Below are 24,596 nucleotides of genomic sequence, written 5' to 3' on the forward strand. Positions count from 1 at the left end.
ACATCCTGATGCATACTGAATGGATTTCACTCCATTCAGAATGCATTAGGATAATCCTGATCAGGATTCTTCCGGCATAGAGCCCCGACGACGGAACTCTATGCCGGAAAAGAACGCAAGTGTGAAAGAGTAAGGCATGCCGTTTGCTTTCCATCCTAATAGAAGTCTATGGAAATCAAAACGGATCCGTCTGGGTCCCAGTATGCAAGACGGAAAACAAAGTTCTGTCAACACTCGCGTTACTTTCACACTCGCGTTTGGTGCGGATCCGTCATGGATCTGCACAGACGGATCCGTTCGTACAAACGCCTGCATCCATTCAGAACGGATCCGTTTGTATTATAGCCAGGATGGATCCGTCTTGAACACCATTGAAAGTCAATGGAGGACGGATCCGTTTTCTATTGTGCCAGTTCCCAAAGACTTCTATTAGGACAGAAAGCCAACTGAATGCCTTTTAAAGGCTTCCGTTTTGCATTCTGTCTGGGCATTCCGTTATAACTATTTGTTTTTTAACGTAACCCCTAAAACGCTAGTGTGAACCCACCCTTAAAAGACAATAACAATAAAGTTTGTTGAAGGAAAAAAAAAGTTCTAGATGTCTGTACATGCGCCGCGTTGTCAATAAAGTTTATTGAATTTCCCCCCCCTGTTGAATGATCATGGGGAAGAGCCGGGCTCGCAGATTCAAGCCGGTGGGGTTCACTCCTACTGCAGCCGTCAAACCCGCGGAGGGGCCCGGAGACCCGGAGAGCGCGGACTCGTCACACGCCGAGGACCTTCTTCATAAAGTGAGCGGCTCCACGTGCGGGAGAACGGCTGACCGGGGGCGGGAGTGTAGTCACGTGTCCCGGGGACATAGGACTTCACATGTATGCCCTGTGCACCTGTGTCACCCGCTGACAGTGCACGTGTGCTTGTCTTCTTAAAGCTGCCTATAAAGTTTTAACAGAAAAAAAAGTGGGTGGAGCTGTCAGAGTATAGGAGCATGTGATACCGGAGAATTCCTGGACCCTGTCCCTTTAAATGTTAGTCTTTGCATCTTAGAGGGTCCTCACCCTTTCCAGCAATGGCTATTGTCCAGCTGGTTAGGACTGGCTCAGTGTGTAGGGATTTCTGCACTGGGGGCTTCCAGGTCAAGAAAGGCAGGTGTCCTCATGTGGATGGGGCCAATCTTAAAGGGGTTGTCCCTTATCCCCCTATCCCAGGGATCAGCAACCTCCGGCACGCCAGCTGTTCTGAAACTACAACTCCCAGAATCTTCCTTTGACTTCTAGGAGAGTAAGTGTGCGTGATGGGAGTTGTAGTTTCACAACAGCTGGAGTGCCGGAGGTTGCTGATCCCTTTCACGGGGGCCGATGGGCGGGGGTCCCCTTTTAAATGCTGTGGCAGACACACTGCACTCAGCTCTGTGGGTCTGCAGGAGATGGCGGAGTACAGGCTGTTGTCTCTGGAGCCCCACAGCGCTGAGTGGGGGGCAACATACTAGACTGTCCGCTGCTCCATTCAAACGGGGGAGCAGGGGCCCCGGCGGATGGACCCCCACCGATCAGACACATCCCCTATCCTGTGGATAAGTTGTCTTAAAGGCGTGCTCTGGGACTTTCAATAGGGCATCAGTATGAGATGGTGGGGGTCCGACTCCTAGGACCCCGCCGCTCAGCTGTTTGTGGAAGCCGCGGCGCGACCCCCTCACAACTTACCAAGTAGACCGCTGTTCTTGATTGGGACTGCCCTGCGCCTCGGCCACGTGACCGATGAGTGCCATATCACTGCTCTAGGTGGAGGCTGTGGCTCCAAGTGTCATGGTCTCTTCAAACAACGGGGGTGCAGGGAGTCGGACCTCCGCCAATCCGATAACGATGATCTATCCTGAGGATAGGCCATCAAAATCCCAGAGAACCCCCTGGGACATCCCCTTTAAAGAGCCCTTGTCAGCAGAGTCAGCCCTGTTAAACCAGGCACACTTCCTGGTAGGGTTGATACTGCTGATGACAATGTCTTGTGAAAATTAGTTGCGGCATTCTCTAGGAAAAAGCACTTTTATTCATTGTGCAGAAGAGAACTTCAGTGCATCGGGGGGCTCAGCCAGCCGCGGAAAGCCAAGGTGCGCTGAAGCTCTCATTTGCATAAGGCTACATGCGCACGACCATGTGTGTTTTGCGGTGCGCAAAAAAACCCCGGATGACATCCGTATGCTATTTATTATTTTTTTTTGCGAATCCATTGCAACAATGCCTAAAACAGACAAGAATAGGACATGTTCTATTTTTTTTTTTTTTTTTTGCGGGGCTACGGAACAGACATGCTGATGCGGACAGCACACGGTGTGCTGTCTGCATTTTTTGCGGACCCATTGAAATTAATGGACAAAAACGGAACGGACACAGAAACTGACAACATTCGTGAGCATTTAGAATAAGAAATTGGTCTTTTTTTCTCCCTGAATGCCACAGCTGATTTTCAGCAGGATCATCCCTTCCAGGAAGTGTCTGGTTTAATGGGGTTGATCCCCACAACAGCTGGTCAGCGGGGGTTGTCAGGTGTCAGATTAGTGACAAGCAGTGGACAAGCCCTTTAAATCTTCCCCGTATCTCCCAGATGTATTGCTGAGGACGTCGCTAGTTCCTAAGCCTCGTCGCCTCCTGCTCTCGGCAGTGCGCTCGATGACCTGAGTACTGAATCTTCTGGCTTTTCCAGTTGCAGAGCCCTAGTCCTGAAGTCCGAGAATTTGCTTGCGCCAGCATCTCGAAGCTTGTCCAGCAGAAGCAAGTCATCCCAGCCTTCCTCCAAAGAGATGCCGTTCGATGCTTGGGGCCGCTTTTGCTCGATAAGTGCATGTCCGTGCGCGAGACCGCTGCCGGCGCTTTACGGTAAGGGATGCTATGTGTGTAGCTTTCTGTCTTTTACCAAAAAAGCAAGTTTGCAGAATTTGCTATAGGGTTTGTGCTGCCATAATACAGAATAGATAAGTGCCTGATCCCTAAGGGTCTCTGAGACCCCAAATCAATGGAGAGACAGTCACGTAGCCGCTTATCTTCTGTGGGACTGCTGGAGACAGCAGAGCGCAACCCTCAGCAATCAATCAGAGAGGTATGTGACTGTCACTCCAGGCACTCAGAGACCCCTGTTCTCGTGATGGGTGTGGGTCCCAGCATGTATAGGTGCCCAGATGGTATGGGGAGACAACCCCTTAAAGATAGGGCACCATCAATGATCAGCAAGAAGATGGTGCCCCCATGCTTGTCTGGATCTGGTTTTTGTCCATTCCTCTTTGGTCATACATGTTTTCTCTGTACGCCCGTGAACTTTGGGAATTTCTAGGGAGAGGCCCACCCTGTCCACAGTGTTCCCCATGACCAAAGCTCAGGGACCCGATTGTAAAATATGTCCTTCTTAATACATTTTCAGGAACCTGAGCACTTGTGGAGGCTTCGAAGTATGTGATGACATGGTGACCAGAGACATCATGACCCCCTTAGTGGCTCTTTTGAGGGAGGTATGTCTTTCATTGGCGCAGTTTGTTGTGTGAATTTACCTGTGGCCTTCAAAGGGGTTGTCTAGCTTTCCAACACTTTTGGGCAGCCCCGCTCCCCGCTGGATCTATTGAGGGAAGCATACTTGCCTGCTCCCCTTTACTTCCCGGCTTGTAAACTTCGGGAACGGATGAGGATCGCTTGTGCCACTGCAGCCAATGACTGGTTGCAGCAGTGATGTTCCGCTTTTGGGGACACATCACCACTGCGGCCAGTCATTGGCAGCAGCAGCAGCACATGTGACCCCTGTCTGTTCCAAACATTTACATGCCGGGACTGGAGCAGGGTGAAGGAGCTAGAACCGAGCGGTGGGAAACGGGTAAATATCCTTCCCCGATAGGCTCTGCAGGGAGCAGGGGCTGCCCAAAAGCATTTGAAAGCTGATCAACCTCTTTAATGTTGTGGGTTCATTTTTCAAATTTCTGCTTTATTTAGTGTTATAACTTGAACCTCATGCTGATTGGTGGGGGTCAGACTCCTGCGCCATCGCTGATCCGCTGCGGTGCTTGGTCGAGCGCCTCAGTCTGTGGCACGGTGATGCCACGTTGAGATTGAGCTGCAATACCAAGCACAGTCACTATACAATGTACGGCGCTGTGCTTGGTCTGCGCTGCGGCCCCATTAAACAGATGATTGTGCAGGTGCCAGGAGGTGGTCTCTCGCCAATCAGATATTGATGACCTATCCCTTTAACATGTAGGCAAAGTTGCAGTGGTAGTACAGACTTTATTAAAGGGGTTATCCAACCCCTATAATGCCCCTCACACAAGTTATACTTACCTGGCTCTTTGGCACCTGCGTCGCATCCGCCTCTGTATCCCTCAGTCCCACGGATCAGAACATCCGGGGACAGGATGGGGAGGGGGCAGCCAATAGCAGGCTGCGACGGGAACGAGCTTCCCTTGCCTCACGGGTGACGCTAGGAAGGCCCGTCCCCCGTTGTGTCCCGCTATTGGCTGCCCCACCCTGCTACTGGATGTTTTGATTCGCACGACGGGGAGATGCAGCGCCGCCCATGCGGGGGATCGGAAGCGACGCCGGTGCCGGGCAGTGGTGTAAGTATAACCCGTATGAGGTGCCCGGGCATTTTGGGGTGCATAATAAGGGTTCGATAACCCCTTTAAAGTAAACTCTTCTATCCAAAATGTAAAAGCCTTTAAAAACATGATGGAGGAGAGAGATCGGGCACAAGTTCAAGTTACTTGGGACTAGGGTTGTTTCGATACCAAAATTTTGATTAGATTTTGATACCATGAAAAGGTATGGCGAATCGCACATTTTTATTTTTTTTCTGTTACGGTGTTCACCGCATAGGAGATATTCTTTTATATTTTAAAATTTCACACTTTTTTGGGCATGGCGATTGTTTAATATGTTTTATATATTTTATATGTAACATTGGGAAAGGGGGTGATTTAAACTTAATATTTTGGTGTTAGTTTTTTTTTGTTATATATATTATTTTTTTTAGTTAATAACCCCCTTACCTTAGGGGCTAGAACCTGGGATCTTTTCATCCCTTGTCCTATTCACCCTAATAGAGCTCTAATAGGGTGAGTAGGACTTTACACTCTCCATGCTGCCCTGTGCATCGGAGCCCCAGAATTACACTGCTGGGGCTCCGATCAGAAGCTGCCACCAATGAGGAGGAGGGGAGGGGACCCTGTGGCCACTGCCACCAATGATTATAATACTGGGGGGAGGGGGGCTCACTGCTCCACCAATGTTTTTAGTACTGGGGGAAGGGGCGCGCACTGTGCCACCAATGAAGATAAGTAACCTTTTAATGCAAATACAGGAGGCGGGTGCTGGCGGCAGAATCGCATAGCCGGCACCCAATCTCTATGACAGGGCGCTACCATCCGTGGTAGTTAACCCCTCAGGTGCCGTGGATCGCAGCACCCTGTCATAGAGGTCGGGTGCTGGCTATGTGATTTCTGCCGCCAGCACCCGCCTCCTGTATCTGTATTAATGGGTGAGTTATCATCATTGGTGGCACAGTGGCCACAGCCCCTCCCCTCCTCCGCCCCCCTCTCGTCTTATTGGCAGCGGCGGCACAGGGGGGAGGGAGAGACTCTGCTGCTGAGGAGAACATGGCGCGCGCTGAGAGCAGCGTGCGCCATGTTCTCTGATACTAGGCTGCAGACAAGCACTAACCATGTTGAAGAGTCCATCCCCCAATTTCCACTGAAATGCAGTAATTTATAGATTCTGGAAAACGAATGACCTTTTTTATGTCTTCTGGCCGTGTTCTGGCGCAGTGCTCCACCCTTTTAGATGCAACCTCCGAGCCAGCAGCAAACAGTAAAGACTTGACCAAAACACAAGTAGAAGAAATTGCAAACCAAACCGTTAATATTCTGTGGAATGTCTGGTAAGTGGATCTGCCTCTTCAGTGCTGATAACGTGGAGATGAGGAGCACACCATCGGTAGGAGTAAAGGTGGCCATGCACAGAAGATAATATTGCCGGGATGGCCGATTTCAGCCATTTTGGCCGACTGTTTGAAAAACTAGTGCGATGGCCGGCTGCAATGTAAAATGTATAGCTAGTTTAAAGCTGGCCATACACATAAGATATAACAGCTGCCCCTGCCCCCCTACACCTGAGATCTGAGTCTCTCCCTGTCCCCTGTCCCCCCCCCCCCCCCCGAGATCTGACCGCTGTGTCTCCCTGTTTAACCCCCCCTACACCTGAGATCTGACAGCTGTCTCTCCCTGCAATATACGGGTACCCAGAGGCACGCAACGCTGCAGTATATGTTTCTATATTCCCCTATGCTGGTACCAAATATGTGCAACTTTGCTCTGCTCCGAAAGTCTGCCGACATCCCATTTTGCACCACCACAAATGATGAAACCCCAGTGATACTATCAACAGTTATCCCCCATACACAGGTCCCTGCAGCAATCATGAAAACTGAGGTCCTACCTCGCATGATAACTGAGCAGTTATCCCCCTGTGACCGCTGCTCCTTTCACTTCTATGGGACTTCCAAGTGCAGTCCCATCACTGGAATAGTGGTCATGTGTGCATCCTCCTAGGCATCTCCAGGACCTCCGTTATCTCCATTTTTGCATCTTGGCAGTCTGACCTCTACAGATCGGACACTTCCTTCTGAGACGTCTTGTTTTTGAGAAATCCCCTTTAAATACACTGCATGACTACTTGCTTTGCCGGCAATAACTGTGTGATCGTTTTACGCTCCGCTGCCTTCTCTTCTCAGTGAAAGCAACAGTAAGGCATTGAGTATCTTCAACAAAGAAAGCTGTGTACAGATTGTTATCCAGTGCTTAAGCAAGTTCCCATTCAACTTGGAATTGGCCGTGTCAGCAGGTAGGTTTCTCCCGCTTCCTCCAGCGTCCTTGACGGAGCCCCCGATTCTCCAGACTGTAGATCTTTCTATATGATTTTTCTATTCCGGTGATCTTCGTCTTACTGAAAAACTTTTCTCTGCAGCTTACTGCCTGCAGACGGTCACAGAAGATAATCCAGAACTTCTGGCCTCTTTTGATGCCTCTGCTTTGAAAACGTTGGAGAATGTGCTGATGACCACTGCTACGACCATGGAGATGAGACTTCTGCAGACATTAGTTGCAGGTAAAAAAATTGGGAGGAAAAAGGGGGTGTATTTAACCTTATTTTTTTTCTCTCCATGGTTTCTTGTTGAAGATGTTTGCAATCTGCTTCTACCGATAAAGGGGTTGTGCAGGATTTTAGAGGTGGTGGGCTATCCTCAGGATAGGTCATCAATGTTTGATCAGCAGGAGTCCGAGGAGCACCTCCACCAATCAGCTGTTTCAGAGTAGCTCCGTTGCTGGAACTACACAAGCCCCATCAGTTGTGACGTGTGGCGTTCGCATTTTGTGGACCGCACATCGCCGGCACTCTCATAGAAAATGCCTTTTCTTGTCCGCAATTGCGGACAAAAATAGGACATGTTCTATTTTTTTGCTTGTAGAACATTCCGGCCCCATTGCAAATGAACGGGTCCGCACCTGTTCCGCATAATTGCGGAACGGATGCGGACGTATGAATGGAGTTGGACCCTTATAAGGGATATGGACAGGGGGTGTTGTGAGACATCTGTTTGGTTTCTAGGAGTAAAATATTAATTCCCTGGCTGTGTAGGCAAAAGTTATCCACACTAAACCTAGCCCCCTTCTCTAAAACTTCCTCCTCACGTGCAGTAGCATTAGGGGGGAGAAGGAGGGGTATTAGACATGGCTGCAGCCTGAGAGAACAATGCACTGATTTTCTATTGTATCTTTCATGGCTTTCAATTGTGATATCTGATGAAACTAGAATAAATAACAGAGACACATAAGGAGATACATTTTTGTAATTTTTTTTGTCTTTGGATTCTGGCTTTAGTTCTCTTTTTAACCCATGGAAAACCCCTCATAGGCACATTTTAGCCCAGTATATTTTGCTTATGTATGTTTCCTACTTGTCGGTGACTTTATGCGTTGTATACTGCAGGTACAGTGTGGAATATAAAAGACAGGATACCCGCTTTCAGCCAGGCCGACTCCATTAACGCCATCTTAAGGATATTAGCAGAAGTCCTATCTCAGGACGCAGGGCAGTTTATTATACAGATGAAAGAAACTGAATCTGTTCGATTGAGAAATGCCGCCTCTGAATCTGAAGCAGAAGAGGCAACAACAAGTCTGGAGGACGCCTCTGTGAATGAAGAGGATGGGATGGTAGACCGGGCTGTCAAGAAGCAGATCCGAGATAATTTCTCAGATTTAATCCCAGTAAGTTAATTTAAATGTTCATCTGCTTTAGGTTCTGTTCATGTCCCATTTTTGCCCTTCGCTTAGCATGTACATCCGGAAACCTCCTGACATACACGATAAACTTGTCCATAGGGCTCTATTAGTCAGATGGAGGACAGAGGAGTAACCTCTTTGCCTCTGTCTGACCGGTTTACATTGGTATACCGCAAAAACCAGTATGGAATAGCACAGCAGGCGGCGCTAATCCATCCTGTGTAGGGATGAGCGAACCCCAACTTCACAGGTTGGGCTGTGAAGGAGTTCCGTTATGGATTCGGAGACTTAATGCAAAACGGAAGCCTTTAAGAGGCGTTTCTTCATAATAGATGTCTATGGGCAGCGTAACTGATCCGTCCTGGTTTCTTTACATTATGCATAAGGGAAAAAAGACAGATCCGTTTAGCTTGGCCATTGACTATTATTATGACCAAAACTGCCTCTTAAAACCCTCTTCCGTAGTGCATGTTCTTCCTTCTTTCCACGCTGAGTTTGACCAGGGATTTTTCAAGATGCTTGACTTGCAGCATGAAGACATGGGAGATACAAATCCTCATTCCTTGCTGGCTGTGTTTTTAAAGGGTGGGGGAGGACGGCAAAGACTGACTTTACAGACTCCAGTGGTTTAAAAAGTCCAAATCAAAGTTTATTTCGTTCAAAACAAACACAGTGGCATCCAAACTAAAACTTCACTTTAGAAAAAACGCAAAAACAAAGAAATGCTTGCGTGTCTGGGCTCTAACTATACAGCAGTGGTTGCCTCGCCTACACGCTCAGCCTAAATTGTAGATCAGGTGTTTGCACAGCAAGCATGGCATGCAGGTTCCAGGCTCCTAATGAGCCTTTCAGGCTTGTATTTATCCCCCCCCCCCCCCCCCTAGTGATGACGCCGGCAGCTACGTCTGGGTTTGGCTAAGGCAATGTGGTGTACTGGAGTGGGGAGGGAATGGCAGGTCTCGATACCAACACCTACCTGCCATTCCATAATAATCCTGCCCGTAATACAATTAGAAAAAAGTGCCTGGGCAATCCACATGTTGCTGATGCAACCCAGCTTTCCTGGATTATTTTTAGATGTACATCCCCCTAATGTATACAATGACTTTTGTTGTGTGTATTATTTTTTTTATTAAGGTGTCAAATGAAGAACTTAGACAAGCTTCTTTCTTATTGGTGGCTCATAAATCTGCACTTGAGATGATTGTGAACCTGTGCTGCAGTGACGGTATGTACCCGTTTTTACCATTAGTATCTGATTCTGTGCATTTTACATAATAAAATGTCCTAAAGACAATACAAATACATCTCGGGCAGCTAGAATCTGATTCTCTTGTGATGGGTGCAGTCATCACTGCTTGGGCTATGTCACTTTAAATGTGTTCTTCAGATTATATGCTTTAACCTACAATCTATAGTATTACAATTTCCAAAACTCGTGTGTGTGTGTGTATGTGTATATATATATATATATATATATATATATATATATATATATATATATATATATATATATATATATATATATATATATATATAGAAAAAAATTGGATGAAGGGTGCAAGGGCCCAATATGGATATAAGCCAATCCAGTTGAATACGAATAATGAAAAAGCGGGCAGCACTCCAATAGATAAAAATGAAAAATTACTTTATTTACCCATAAGGCTGTTGCGACGTTTCGGCTCTTACACAGGAGCCTTCCTCAAGCAGTGTGTACAAACCAAGCTCTGAACATATATAGTGTTGTAGCTAACCATAACCAATTTTATGTCAAGTGAACATAATTAATAAATAATCCAAATATAAAATACATTATAAGTATAAAGACAATAAAACCAACCATGCAGCATTGTCAAATCGTGATACACATAATTACATAAAATTTATTTCCGTGATTAGAAGGTATAGTAGATTATCTATACAGATACATGATTAATAATATTATTAGTGCCAACTGTAGACAATTAAATAAAGTGCCAAGTGCTTACTCGTACAGGTGATGTGTACAAAGAATGCGGGAGGGAGGACGGCTGACATCCATGTTGACATGTGCGATCCGGCGTACCCGAATCGCCACTGCGCATGTCCCTATGACGTATAATGCGTGTTTCCGTCTTGCACTAACATCATCATATGGCGCATGCGCTCTCAAGCCACAGTGTTACGTCGGCCATTTTGGATAAGGGCAAGAGCAGCCCATTGTATTACGCAAACGCTCGCAATGACAGTTAAGCCCGGTACAGTGCAGGATCAGGATGACAATAGCATAAAGAGATGCCGGAGTGTCCCGGTGGCCAAGTGGGCTCGGGTGAGGGTTACACCTACATATGGAAGTGGAACCGCCAGCCGTGACCAAAGAGCGGCTGCACATCTGCATGTGAATGCAGGGTCGCACCGCTACAGCGATCAAAACCCACCTATCACCACCCCACTCTGAGGGTTCTCCTCATAGCACCCCGCCATGCATGTAGCGGACAATAAAGAAAAAACCAAAGCAATTTTTTGAGAAAACACAAAAGTACAAGAGCCGTATTCTGTATGGACAATGGTATCCGGATATCGTGTTCGCACAGCCCACATGAATGCAATACCGCTTCTCCTCACCCCAGACTCGGCAGCATACCATCTGTAAAAATAATAAATATAATTAATACAGAAAAATAAATCAAAAACAGACATATATATATTTTATATTTGGATTATTTATTAATTATGTTCACTTGACATGAAATTGGTTATGGTTAGCTACAACACTATATATGTCTAGAGTTTGGTCTGTACACACTGCTTGAGGAAGGCTCCTTATCTATTGGAGTGCTGCCCGCTTTTTCATTATATATATATATATATATATATATATATATATATATATATATATATATATATATATATTACAGTACAGACCAAAAGTTTGGACACACCTTCTCATTCAAAGAGTTTTCTTTATTTTCATGACTGAAAATTATAGATTCACACTGAAGGCATCAAAACTATGAATTAACACATGTGGAATTATATACATAACAAACAAGTGTGAAACAACTGAAAATATGTCATATTCTAGGTTCTTCAAAGTAGCCACCTTTTGCTTTGATTACTGCTTTGCACACTCTTGGCATTCTCTTGATGAGCTTCAAGAGGTAGTCCCCTGAAATGGTTTTCACTTCACAGGTGTGCCCTGTCAGGTTTAATAAGTGGGATTTCTTGCCTTATAAATGGGGTTGGGACCATCAGTGGCGTTGAGGAGAAGTCAGGTGGATACACAGCTGATAGTCCTACTGAATAGACTGTTAGCTGCTTTTTTCTTGCCATAATACAAATTCTAAGTAAAGAAAAACGAGTGGCCATCATTACTTTAAGAAATGAAGGTCAGTCAGCCGAAAAATTGGGAAAACTTTGAAAGTAAGGGTTATTTGACCATGAAGGAGAGTGATGGGGTGCTGCGCCAGATGACCTGGCCTCCACAGTCACCGGACCTGAACCCAAACAAGATGGTTTGGGGTGATCTGGACCGCAGAGTGAAGGCAAAAGGGCCAACAAGTGCTAAGCATCTCTGGGAACTCCTTCAAGACTGTTGGAAGACCATTTCAGGGGACTACCTCTTGAAGCTCATCAAGAGAATGCCAAGAGTGTGCAAAGCAGTAATCAAAGCAAAAGGTGGCTACTTTGAAGAACCTAGAATATGACATATTTTCAGTTGTTTCACACTTGTTTGTTATGTATATAATTCCACATATGTTAATTCATAGTTCGATGCCTCCCTAGTCATGAAAACAAAGAAAACTCTTTGAATGAGAAGGTGTGTCCAAACTTTTGGCCTGTACTGTATATATGGGAAATGGCAGTGCAACTGGGGGTGCTTTTTCTCCTGTTACACCTTGTGAAAATAAAAAACTTGGGGCTAAAGCAACATTTTTATTGGAAGAAATTAAACTTTTTTCATTTTCACAGCCAAGTGTTTCCAAATTCCGTAAAACGCTTATGGGGTGAAGTGCTCAGTACACCCCTTAATATATTCTTTGAGGGGTGTAGTTTCCAAAATGGAAAACTTTTTGAGGGTTTACACTGTAGGGGTACGTCAGAGTCTCATCAAATACAAAATGGTGCCCAAAATCTATATGACGCTCTTTTCCTTCTGACCACTGCCACCTGCCCATAGAGCAGTTTACCACCACATATGGGGAATTTCTGTAAACTGCAGAATCGGAGTAATGCATATTGAGGTTTATTTTGCTGTTAACCCTTGCTGTGTTGCAAGAAAAATTTAATTAACATAAAAAATCTATAAAAGTTTTTATAATTCTTTTTTTTTTTTAAATTTCACTTCCATTTTCCGTTAATTCTTGTAGAACATCAGTTAGTTTTTAAAATGGAGTCATTTATGGGTGGATTCTATTATGTAAGGCCACTTTATAACTGAATTGGTGCTTAAAAAAAATGGTTTTGGACATTTTTCTTAAAAATTTTAAAAATTACTTTAAAATTCTAAACCTTCTAACGTCCTAAAGAAAAGTTAAATGACATTTACAAAATGATGCCAACATAAAGTAGACGTGGAAAATGTAAAGTAATAACTATTTTTTGTGAATTATCACGATCTGCCACAAAAGCAGAGAAATTCATATTTACAGGTGAAACTCGAAAAATTAGAATATCGTGCAAAAGTTAATTTATTTCAGTAATGCATTTTAAAAGGTGAAACTAATATATGAGATGGACTCATTACATGCAAAGGGAGATATTTTGTTATAATTTGGATGATTATGGCTTATAGTTTATGAAACCCCAAAGTCACAATCTCGGGTCCCCTTTGCTCAGGGGGTATGGACTAATTGGCTGACACTGAGTGCGACACTTTGAGCCTAGAATATTGAACCTTTTCACAATATTCTAATTTTAAGTTGCATTACTGAAATAAACGATATTCTACGTTTTCGAGTTTCACCTGTAGAACCAGACCTGCTTGCTGAGTGTGAATATACCGCTATAGCTTGCTGGTGAACCATGAAGGCAGTAGTGGGATATGCCAATGAGTTCATCTAGTGAAAGTGCACCTTTTTATTTCATGTCTTTATTTCCAGAGCCCTCGGAGGATGAATGGGAAGAACTTTCTAGCAGTGATGAGAGCGAATTGTGCCTAGAAAAATCGGCAGCTGACGGAGGCCAGCTAATGTCCCCCCTGTGCCTGTCTGCCGAAGTCCACTCTGCTCTCCTGAGCCACTTCATCCCAAAGAAGGTGCTGTCCAGAATGGTGTGCTCCATAGTTCTGGCCTAATAGAGAAGGGAAATATAGGGATCAGCCAGCCGTATCACTCCGTGGTCTGCTCTTTAGGCCTCATGCACATGACCGTGAATAATGGCCGCGTGACGCCCGTTTAAGTAACGGCCATCACATGGCTATTTTTTAGCACCAATCTTTTTTTCACGGTCGTGTGCATGTAGCCTTAGTGTGGAGCGCAAGAAATATGGCATAAGATCTTTGAGAAGATGAATAAATGGCAATTTCTTAAGACCCCGCTAATACCTGCACTGGAAAGCTACCGCCAGGTATGCAAGTCCTTACTAGGCCCTGCAATAAAATTTAAAGGGGTCCCAAGATGTAAACTTCCACAGGATAAGGTGATGTGTTTGCTCAGTGGGGGCCAAATGCTGTGACCCACACGGATTGTGAGAATGGGGGTCCTGTGTCCCCCTTTATGAATGTGGCAGTGGTCAAACTTGCGCTTGATTCAAGGGGTTGTCCAGGCTTTTACTGTGGATGACCTACCCTCAGGATAGGTCATCCATATCAGATCAGTGGGGGTCTGACACCCGGCTGTATGAGGAGACGGTGCGGGCAGTGCTCACGTGCCGTCTCCCTTTTCTCTTGCTGTCCGCTGCTGCTGTCTATGGTCTTTGCCATAATCGGCAGCAGCGGACAGGAAGGGAGACCGCACGTGTGCACTGGTGGTTGGACCCCCACCGGGCAGACCCCAATCACCTACTAGCAGCCAAGTCTCGGGAGAGCTTTGTATTGGAGCGTACCTCCGCTCTCCCTAATAGGGATCTGAGCCTAAAGGGAATGTGTCATCAGAAAATTAAGTTTTTTTTATGCTTTTATAAAAAATAAAAAAAATCCTAAAGTTTTCACATTGGCCACTAAGCCTAATAGGCGCCACTCCTTGGTCTGTAGAGATCACTTTACTGCAGTCATCTCATTATCACAGGCAGGATTACAATGACAGATAACACAGAGCATGCCTAGAAGACTCTCCCATAGATGTCAATGGGGTCCGCTCCTTTCCATTGTGTCTATGGTCAGGGTGGCTGCTGTAAAGCACATCTCTGAATGCTGTTAACAGCTCAGGCAAGATGGCCGCCACTTCTTGTTCAGGAAATAGAATAGAAAATCTACAATCCAAAAATAAACCGATTAGAAAAATGTTACGGGTCACGATCATCTGATTTTTAACTGGTGAAAAAAATTGGAGGTGATTCCTTCCCCAGCAGTTATTATTGCCTTTAATTCTGACGGATAATACCGAGCCCTACAGAGCGTAGCCGGTCCATGAATGTAATAATATGCGTTTTCATCTTACAGGTTTTTAGCTTGTTTTTTTTTTTTTTTTTGCAGATAAGCTGAAAATGTGTTATTTTGTAGAAATAATTAAAGGGGTCGTCTCACATCAGCAAATGGCATTAATCATGTAGATAGAGTGAATACCAGCCACTTCCTAATGTATTGTGATTCTTCATGTTGCTTCCTTTGCTGGCTGGATTTATTTCTCCATCACATTATACACGGCTCGTATCCAGCAGCGGTGGTCGTGCTTGCACACTATAGGAAAAAGTGCTGGCTTCTTTGGTGGCCGGGACCGTGGGAGCGCACATAAGCACACATGCACAGCAGCTCCCGACCACCTCATATCTGCACTGCAGCGGTGGTCGTAACTCCTGGAAATGAGCCCTGTGTCATGTGATGGAAAAATAAATCCGGACAGCAAAGGAAGCAATATGGATAATCCCAATACATTAGTAAGTGCCTTGTATTAACTTTCTCCACATGATCAGTGCCATTTGCTGAAGTGAGACAACCCCTTTAATGGTTTGGCCTAATTTTTTGTTCACTTTTACTCCATTAGGTGCTTGAAAAGACCCATTTTCCAGATGCTGCTGCTTTAGAAATATGTAGAAACAACTCTGCATGGAAACCGTTAATTGCAAAGTAATATATATATTATTTATATTTTTTGGGTGGGAGATTGTGTTGAGGGACTGGAAAGGTTGTGTCAATAGCGGTAGTCTGTATTCTGTTACTTAAAGGGCATCTGTCAGCATATCTGTACCTATGACACTGGCTGACCTGTTATATGTGCACTTGGCAGCTGAAGACATCTGTGTTAGTCCCATGTTCACATGTGCCCGCAGTTCTGCAAAAAAATTATGTTTTAACATATATGCAAATGAGCCTCTAGGAGCAACGGGGGCGTTACCGTTACACCTACAGGCTCTCCGCTCTCCACTTTGACAGGACCAGGAGGTGAAAACTGCATCAGTTTTTGACAAGCATTTTTCATCTAGTGATTATTTGCCAAGTGGTAAAGGTTCTTCTCCATGTGTTTCAGGATGTGCACTGTCCAGCATAGAGCCCTGACCTGCTTGCATAACATCTTGTCCATGCTGGACATCGAGAGCTTAGGAGGAGCGTCTGCGCTGCAGGAACTCGCTCAGCATCTTTCAGAACTGGTCTTCACGCAAACCGGTAAGATAAGGTTTCTTGGCAAACCATGGACGAGCGGCTGAACAGCAGCTTATGATGGATTCTGAACCATTAGCTCCAGGTCGTTAAAGGGGTTTTCCCATCTCGGACAATGATATGCCCCCCTTGCCGGATACGTGCGGGACCCGCACCTACGCCGAGAACGGAGCGCTGGCACGGCTATTTCCGTCGGCCCCATAGAAATGAACGGAGGGTGGTTACACATGCACTTGGTGGGGTCCTCCAGCCACCACCTTCCCAGCTCTGTTCTCCATAAAGGTGCGGGTCCCGCCACACATCCTAGCGATATGGTTATCCAACCCCTACAATGATCCCCCTCCCCAATGCCCGGGCACCTCATATAGGTTGTACTTATCCCGACACCCGCGGAGGGGGTGTGTGTCAGCCAATAGGAGGCCATGACTGGGACGAACCTTGCTCTCCATTTACGCACTCAGCTATTATTGGAGGTCCCATCGTGATGAATGGCGAACAAGCCATGCAAGAGCGGCCACCCTCCAGCACTATGAGACTGCTGGAAAATAGCCGTCTATTTTCAGAACTCCCATAGCGTGAATGGAGGGTGGTCGTACAGGAGAAAGGTGAGGGACCCTCACCGATCTGACATTGATGGCACATCCTAGCGACATGCCGTCAATGTCCCAGATGGGAGTACCCCTTCAGGCTGCGACTAGTCCAGCGCCATGCGTTGTGTCCGGTACTGCAACGGAGCCGTATTCCAGTGAGTAGTCCTGAACCGCACTAGAAGACCCAGCGCTACCCAGCGTCTTGCTAATATGAGGTATGGTTACTACTTTTATGTTTGTTCACTTACATTAGATGGGCCAAAACAGGATGAATTTTTGGAGGCGGCGTCCAGCGCTGTACGAGCATTACTACAGACCATGGCGTCTAAGGGAATACCGCAGGTATTTGTCTGAGATTTACTCCTTAGATAGAAAATAGGACTCTCTGAACTAAATAAAAAGGTTTCCAGATGATTTGGGGTCTTCCTCTTGCAGAGTATGACTGCAGAGCAGGTGATGAGCTTTGCTGAAGCTTGTGTGCAGAGCAGCAACGCCAGCACCAGGGTGAACGCAGTCAGCATCATCGGGGTTACAGGCAGCGTACTGGCGAAAGGCGACGGCACGGCTGAGAAGCTGAAGGTACAGTATATGCAAAGTCCTTTCTTATGCATTGTGCACTTGATCCTAATGCAGTTACAACCCACAGTGCACATGTCAGTCCTCACTGACGACACGTTCGTGGCCTGCCCCTGCGCTCCGTCACCACAGCCCATGCGTGAGGATGAATCTCTCGCTAGCGCTGTAGAGCATACAATACTATCCCGCCCGCTAACCAGACCCCAGCGAAAAAGCTGTTGATGACTAATATCCGATATAGCCAGAATCCCCACCGATTAGCAGGTTTGGGCAGCTGCCGTACCAGAACCTATACTGAGGATAGGTCCTTTATATTTGGAGCCCAGAGAACCCCTTTAACGGCACCATTTTGGGGGTTATTCAATAAATTGTATCTGCATAGCGCCGACCCACGGTTTCTTTTCATTATTTTTTGGGTGGTCACACATGCTCAGTTTGAATGTTCAACTGTCACTGTCTGTTAGAAGCTGTGGCAGTTACACGGAAAGAGCTACAGCGGAAAGGACACGCCCCCTGAGCTGCCAGCCTGAAATAAATCGAGCAGAGGAATTGCCGAAATGGATGGGTGTGAGGTACAGGGCTGGTTCCAGCTTTGTTAGAAAGAGATTGTCATGTACTATATGATTAGGGATGTTTCATCCGAAGTCGATTCGCATAAAACTTTGTTCTAATACTGTACGGAACAGGAGCTCCGTTATTGCTTCGCGAAGTTTCGTGAGACTTTGCGTAATAACGTCATAAATTAATTTGGACTGTAAAAAAACGGAATTAAAACCGGAGTTTGGGAAATGTTTTTTTTACAGTCCAAATTAATTTATGACGTTATTACGCAAAGTCTCACGAAACTTCGTGAAGCAATAACTTCAGCTCATCGGAGCCAATACATTCTAATACTGTACAGAGCTCCGTACAGTATTAGAACAAAGTTTTATGTGAATCGACTTTGGATGTTTCAACCGAAGTCGATTCGCTCATCCCTATATATGATGTTTTTGCATCATTCATGGCATAATCCCTTTAGTGGGCACCGCAGTGACCCAGCAGTTTGTTTAGCATCTGTCATCAGTTTATGCTGCTTTAAGATAGGGCAGCATAAACTGGTGACTTCTTCCCTTTAATACAGCCATGTGTAGCATATCACTCGTTAACCTTATGACACTTGAGACTGGGAATATTGCAGAGGTTGTCCTATCTGGACATTTATGGCAGTGGTGAGACCCTTTCTCAAGAACGGGGCCCTGCAGTGAATGGAAAGGATGTGGCACTTGCATGACCTTCTCCGTTTGCTGCTATGGGACTTGGCTATTTTTGGAAATTCCATAGTAGTGAATGGAGAGGAGGCAGTGCATGCGGCTAGTGATCAATGTCAGATTGGCAGGTGTCTTGTGCCAATCACTCATCAGATTTCCTGCATTGGCTCCAGTGGTGGCACCACGTAGCTCCGTCTTCAGCGTAGTTACTGCAGCGCTGCTCCCGTTCAGGGGAATTGCATGCAGAGGACTGCTTGGCCTGACCCTTGGGGTTCATGCACACGACCGTTGTTGGCTCCGCAGTATACAGGCACCGGCCGTTTGTGCACAGTACCGCCTCGCCAATGTGGACCCATTCACTTAAATGGGTCCGCAGTACGGAACCCCGCGGAAGCAATACGGATCGCTTCCGTGTTTTTTTTTTGTTTGTTTTTCTGTCCGTGCCTCTGCACCGCCAAAAAAAAAGAATTTTTTGCGGTGTGGATGGACCCGTTCAAGTTGAATTGGTCTGCATCCATTTGCACCAGCCACACAGACCGCGCCCGTGCATTCATGGAACTGGCGGCACATGTTTGTGTGCATGAGCCCTTATGCTTGTAGATTTTGTTTAGTGGTTTATTATAACTTTTTTTTTCTTTTCAGCTCATAGGAAACTTCCTCCTTGGAATTGCTGCAGGCGATGTCTCCCTGGTAGTATCTGGAGGGGCGCTAGACGCCATTTTTGATGTGTTTGCTGATGGTGATGAAGCTGAGAAGGCTGCGGTGGAGATAAACTTGCTCCAGGCCCTTAAAAAAATACAGCCGGCTTTTAAATCAAAGGTACAGTCTTTCCATTTATGGATCTATACAGTAAATTACGTTCTGTTAGTTATGCGACCGCACGTGACTAAAGACTCCTAAAGCTCCGTGCCCAATTCATTGAGTGGCAGCGCCATTATGGTGTTGGATGCACTTTTTTATGTGTGACTTTATTGTGGAATATATGCTGGTATTGTGGATACTTTTTTGCAGAAGTTTAAAGCGACCCTCCGGTTCCAGAACAACTATTTGCCCTTGCTGGGGAAAGAACAGAACACTTGCAGGGATCTCTCCTTTCCATTGTCTTTAGTTGCAGATTCGCTGATTCCCGGGCTCCTCTTCTGCCTTCCATGATGGCCGCAGCGCTTCTCAGACTGCCTGAAGCACCCTGTGCATTTGGTAGTCCAAGACCATTCCTGCTGGCCTTGGATTGGACATCACTGCTCACGTGATCAGTGCCGGCCAATACAAAAGTAGGGCTGGACAAGCGGGAAGTGTCCTGGGCTACCGGTGTACAGCGAGCCTCAGGTAGTCTGAGAAGAGTTGCGGCCATCATGGAATGGCCAAAGAGGAGTCCAGGAACCATCAGATCTTTAGCTGTAAAGAGAGGCTCCATGTGAGTGTTCTGTTTGTTCCCTAGTTCGGCCCATTCACACAGCCATATTTTTGGTCCTCATCCGACCTGCATTTATTGTAGATCGGATGCGGACCGTTTCATTTTAATGGGGTTGCAAAAAATGCGGGCAGCACACCATGTACTGTCCGTTCCGCTTTCTCACTGCGCCTGCGCCGAATACTGAACGGGACGGCGCAGGCGCGAAATTTACACGGCAGGCGCGGCCAGCAGGAGAACCAACGCTGGCCTGGCCCTGTCAATCAAGATAGAAGGGCGTGGAAATGATGTGGGCAAACGGAGCCTCTAGGAGCAGGTGCAACTCCCCCCCCCCCCCCCCCCCCTGCTCCTAGGGGCTCATTTGCATATAATAAACGTTAAAATTACATGAAAACGGGGGCATACTTAAGTAAAAGAAATGCAGAGTTAATTTCAGGTGACCTTTTCCCATCCGTAACGTCAGCCTGTTTAATAGCGAAAATTGGGGTGACAGAAACCCTTTATTTATTTATTTTTTTCCTTGAACCAGAGGGTCGCTTTAAAAGAACTGAACTAAAGTAATCCGTGCGTTTCTTCCTATGTCTGATCAGTTTCAAGGGTGGAGAGAACGTGGCTCGCACTTGGCTGGATATAGCTGAGTTTTCTTGTTCGCAGCGCTATTGCGAAACCGCGGCGGACCTGGACCTCATCTCTTGTCTGTATTCATGTCTCCCAACAGCTTCGTAAAGAAGGCCGAGAGAAGTACAGCACTGACCAGTTATGCGTCCTGGATAACGTAAGAAGCAATCTCAGACGCTTCATACCTTACCTGGAGACGGTGGAGAGAAAGTTTAGGAACCGAATGTAGAAGGAAGAACGTATACGCCCTGTGCGTCCCATCAAGAAGGCCAGGACAATTCGGACAGATGTTTTGTTTCATAAAACTGCAGATCTGTGAGGTCTATTTCTCCAGTATCTGTAGATCGGCCCCTAAATATTCCAAAAGCTGAATGTCCTTTACCCCCCCGGGCCTGAGATGCTGTATATTCTCGTTTAGTTTTCAGGGGTTTTGCCTTTTCACGATTTCAAAATGAATAGCCAAGGGTTTGCACCTCTGGACTGCGAAGTCGATGTGCACTTTTGATGTATGGAGGGCTTTTAGTAACGTAAGCGACAGTGCAGTGAACATTTTGAGGAATTTTTTACTGACCCAACATCCTGAACGGGTCTGGCAGTGCCCGCATACAGACACCTGAGAGTCGGTGAAATCGGTAGTACAAGCATACGTTCCGCTGGTTCCTGTTGACTACATGATGCCGATAGAGCCTCAAGCACATGACTAGTTTTCATCCATGTGCTATCTTTTTTTCGGATCACTGACCCATTCATTTCTATAGGGCCATGCACACATCCGTATTTTTTGTGGATCGGTGTGTTCGTCCCGCAAACAATGAAAAATGTCCTATTCTTGTCCGTATTGCAGATGAGAACAGTCCTCTCTATTGATGGGAGTAAGAAAAATACGGAAGGCATTCATATTTTGTGGACCAAAATCTGGATGCGGCTGTGTGCGTGAGGCCTTGGGCGGTGTTCAGTCGCATTCCACCTCTGATAGATTTTGTTAAAATAGGCAAACGGAATAGCGCAGCGTGCTAAAATGATGGCCTCTTACAGTGGTGTCGTTCGGACGCTGTCGGCGACCATCATGTTCTAGATCTGGCGCATCCGTCGGGTTCGTTCTGCTTTGATGACTGAGCAGTTATATGGACTCGCTTAGTGCACACGTGCCTAGACCATGACAGGTAGAATGAAGGACTCTCAGGTATGCTGCTATCAATTGGTTTTCATCTATAGAATCAGTGTTTAAAGATGCAGCACATTTTCCACCGTGGATTTCACCACTAATCCACATGGGTGTATTGCAGTGGGTGAAATCCACGGTGCAGACTGACATCGCACGCATACTGCGGATTGGAAAATGCCCAGAGTGTACACATCTGCAGCGGAAAAATCTGATTTTGCTTCAAAGTTTTTCTGAACCTCTACAGTCCGAGGTCAAGAGTTGCAATGAGCGACGGATTTTTAATCCTTTGCAAAAATCTCCATAAGCTACAATCTCGGAAATTTTACATTTGTTCACTTATTGAAAATTGTAAACTGAAATGTCATGCAAAGTATTGCTACTGTACATCTCTTGCTGGACTCGATCACTCTGAAATAACCTTGCCTTTCAGGGTGAAGGAATTTTCTATTTCAAAATGTGCATGTGTGTGTATATATATATATTTTCATCATGGGATTGATGCAATATACGAATGTGATACCAATGGAAACAATAAAAAAACAAATCTATTTGAACTAAACTTTTAATTTTTATTTTTTTTCTTGGGCGGGAGGGACGGACACAAGACTCTTAAAGGGGTTCTCCAAGATTTTCATATTGATGCCCTATCCTCAGGATAGAGAAAAAAGTATGTTCAGGAGCAGCACAGCAAACTGCTTGTGTAGAGCAATAGTGGAGGTCATGCAACAGCTGGGCAGGAGATCACAGATCCAACGCGATCCATAGGCATGTAGAGGGCCACAGCAGCATATCCAGCAATTCTTCTTTATTAAGTCGATCGCAACGTTTCGGCTAGGAATAGCCTTTGTCATGCATATTTTACAACTAAAAACACAGTATATAAATCCAAAATACTGGTACCACCCACAATTATAACGATCCAATCGATCGTGATGCTATATGTCACACCTACCTAACATGAGATCACCATGCTAATGAATCACATTAATCAGCTGTTTCAAATACGTATCAGTTGTAACTACAGATTCACCTGTGTGGGGTTATAGCGTGTAGACATCCACATGGCGGCTGGCGTCTCGAGGTAGAGAGTGCGCATGCCCATACGTGTCATCAGAGGGCGGCACATCCAAAGTGACGCCGCAACCACCTATGACGTGAACAACAGCGTGGTGGCTAGCGTCCCACCGTTCACACAGCGCAAGTCCGTAAGGGTCATCAGAGGGCGGCCGGCTTACGTCGCAAAGCCGCACCTACTTATGACATGACAGACTGACGCGTTACAGGGGAGGCAACATGGCCACCAATCAGAAGCGGCCGCACCGCTAAGGTAAACAAACAGCGTGCAGGACATGTATTAAAAGATACACTGACGCATAATAAAGATATAATGTGCAGCGTAACTCGGTTTAAGGAAAAGTCATCATGTCAATGTATAGACGCGATCCCCACACTGGCGTTCACATAAAATAGTAAATAAGGATACAAAAACATAATGGAAATGACACGTAGCATTATCATGAAAGGATCATCATGTCAGATAACCTGTCAATTAGGACTGGTGACCAGATAGGTGTATATCAATAATCATGGAACTATTCATTGTGGTATATTCAAATCATTTTCAAGCACATAAAAAAAAAAAACATATAGTATAACGGAGAAGAGTCTAGCTGATTCCTGCCACATTGAACTCCAGATTGAGTCCAAATGGTTGTAAGGACCTCGGCGTATAGATCCATTTGAGTTCCTTTTTTTTCAATATCGCATCCTTATCCCCCCCTCTCCGTAAGAAACCCACACTGTCTATAACTCTAAAGCGAAGTTGGTTGACTGAGTGTCCCGCCTCCACAAAATGTTTCGCAACCGGTTTATCCATGTTCTTCTTGCGTATAGTGCTTTTTGTGTTTATTAATGCGTTCTCTAATTTCCATAGTAGTCTCACCCACATAGGTGAGGCTACAGGGACACTGAATGGCATATATCACATCGCGTGACCTGCAGGCGTAATAGCCATTGATTTTATATTTTTTACCGCTATACGGATGGAAGAAGTGGTCTCCTTTGAGAACATTACCACAATTGCAGCAAGATAAACATGGGTAAGTACCGTTTTTGCACAGTCATTGACTGATCACCTACATCAGTTTTAACCAGTCTCTCACTCCTGAACAGATTCAGGTACTAAGGCCTCTTTCACACTTGCGTTGTTGGGATCCGGCATGCACTTCCGTTGCCGGAGGTGCCTGCCGGATCCGGAAAAACGCAAGTGTACTGAAAGCATTTGAAGACGGAACCGTCTTCCAAATGCTTTCAGTGTTACTATGGCACCCAGGACGCTATTAAAGTCCTGGTTGCCATAGTAGGAGCGGGGAGCGGGGGAGCAGTATACTTACAGTCAGTGCGGCTCCCGGGGCGCTCCAGAATGACGTCAGAGCGCCCCATGCGCATGGATGACGTGATCACATGGATCACGTGATCCATGCGCTTGGGGCGCCCTGACGTCACTCTGGAGCGCCCGGGGAGCCGCACGGACGGTAAGTACACTGCTCCCCCGCTCCCCACTACACTTACCATGGCTGTCAGGACTTTAGCGTCCCGGCAGCCATGGTAACCACTCTGAAAAAGCTAAATGTCGGCTCCGGCAATGCGCCGAAACGACGTTTAGCTTAAGGCCGGATCCGGATCAATGCCTTCCAATGGGCATTAATTCCGGATCCGGCCTTGCGGCAAGTGTTCCGGATTTTTGGCCGGAGCAAAAGCGCCGAAGACATCCTGATGCATCCTGAACAGATTTCTCTCCATTCAGAATGCATTAGGATAATCCTGATCAGGATTCTTCCGGCATAGAGCCCCGACGACGGAACTCTATGCCGGAAGACAAGAACGCAGGTGTGAAAGAGCCCTAAGTCGTGGACTAAGTTTTTCCCCCACCAT

At 46.0% G+C, this 24,596-nt stretch overlaps 1 protein-coding gene across 1 annotated transcript; it reads left to right on the forward strand.

The window, feature by feature from the left end:
• The first annotated feature begins 652 nt into the window (after positions 1–652).
• On the forward strand, positions 653–21,220 carry HEATR3 (HEAT repeat containing 3). Its single transcript, XM_040409795.1, has 15 exons — positions 653–791; positions 2,701–2,873; positions 3,412–3,499; positions 5,798–5,910; positions 6,763–6,872; positions 6,996–7,136; positions 8,019–8,299; positions 9,452–9,542; positions 13,399–13,553; positions 15,439–15,521; positions 15,922–16,058; positions 16,896–16,984; positions 17,078–17,221; positions 19,111–19,287; positions 20,598–21,220. Exons 1-15 carry the CDS (start codon positions 657–659, stop codon positions 20,724–20,726), a joined length of 2,046 nt encoding a protein of 681 aa, XP_040265729.1. The 5' UTR covers positions 653–656; the 3' UTR covers positions 20,727–21,220.
• The last annotated feature ends 3,376 nt before the right edge of the window (positions 21,221–24,596 follow it).

The sequence above is a fragment of the Bufo bufo genome, chromosome 10 (genome assembly GCF_905171765.1).
Source record: "Bufo bufo chromosome 10, aBufBuf1.1, whole genome shotgun sequence".
Classification (NCBI taxonomy): domain Eukaryota; kingdom Metazoa; phylum Chordata; class Amphibia; order Anura; family Bufonidae; genus Bufo; species Bufo bufo.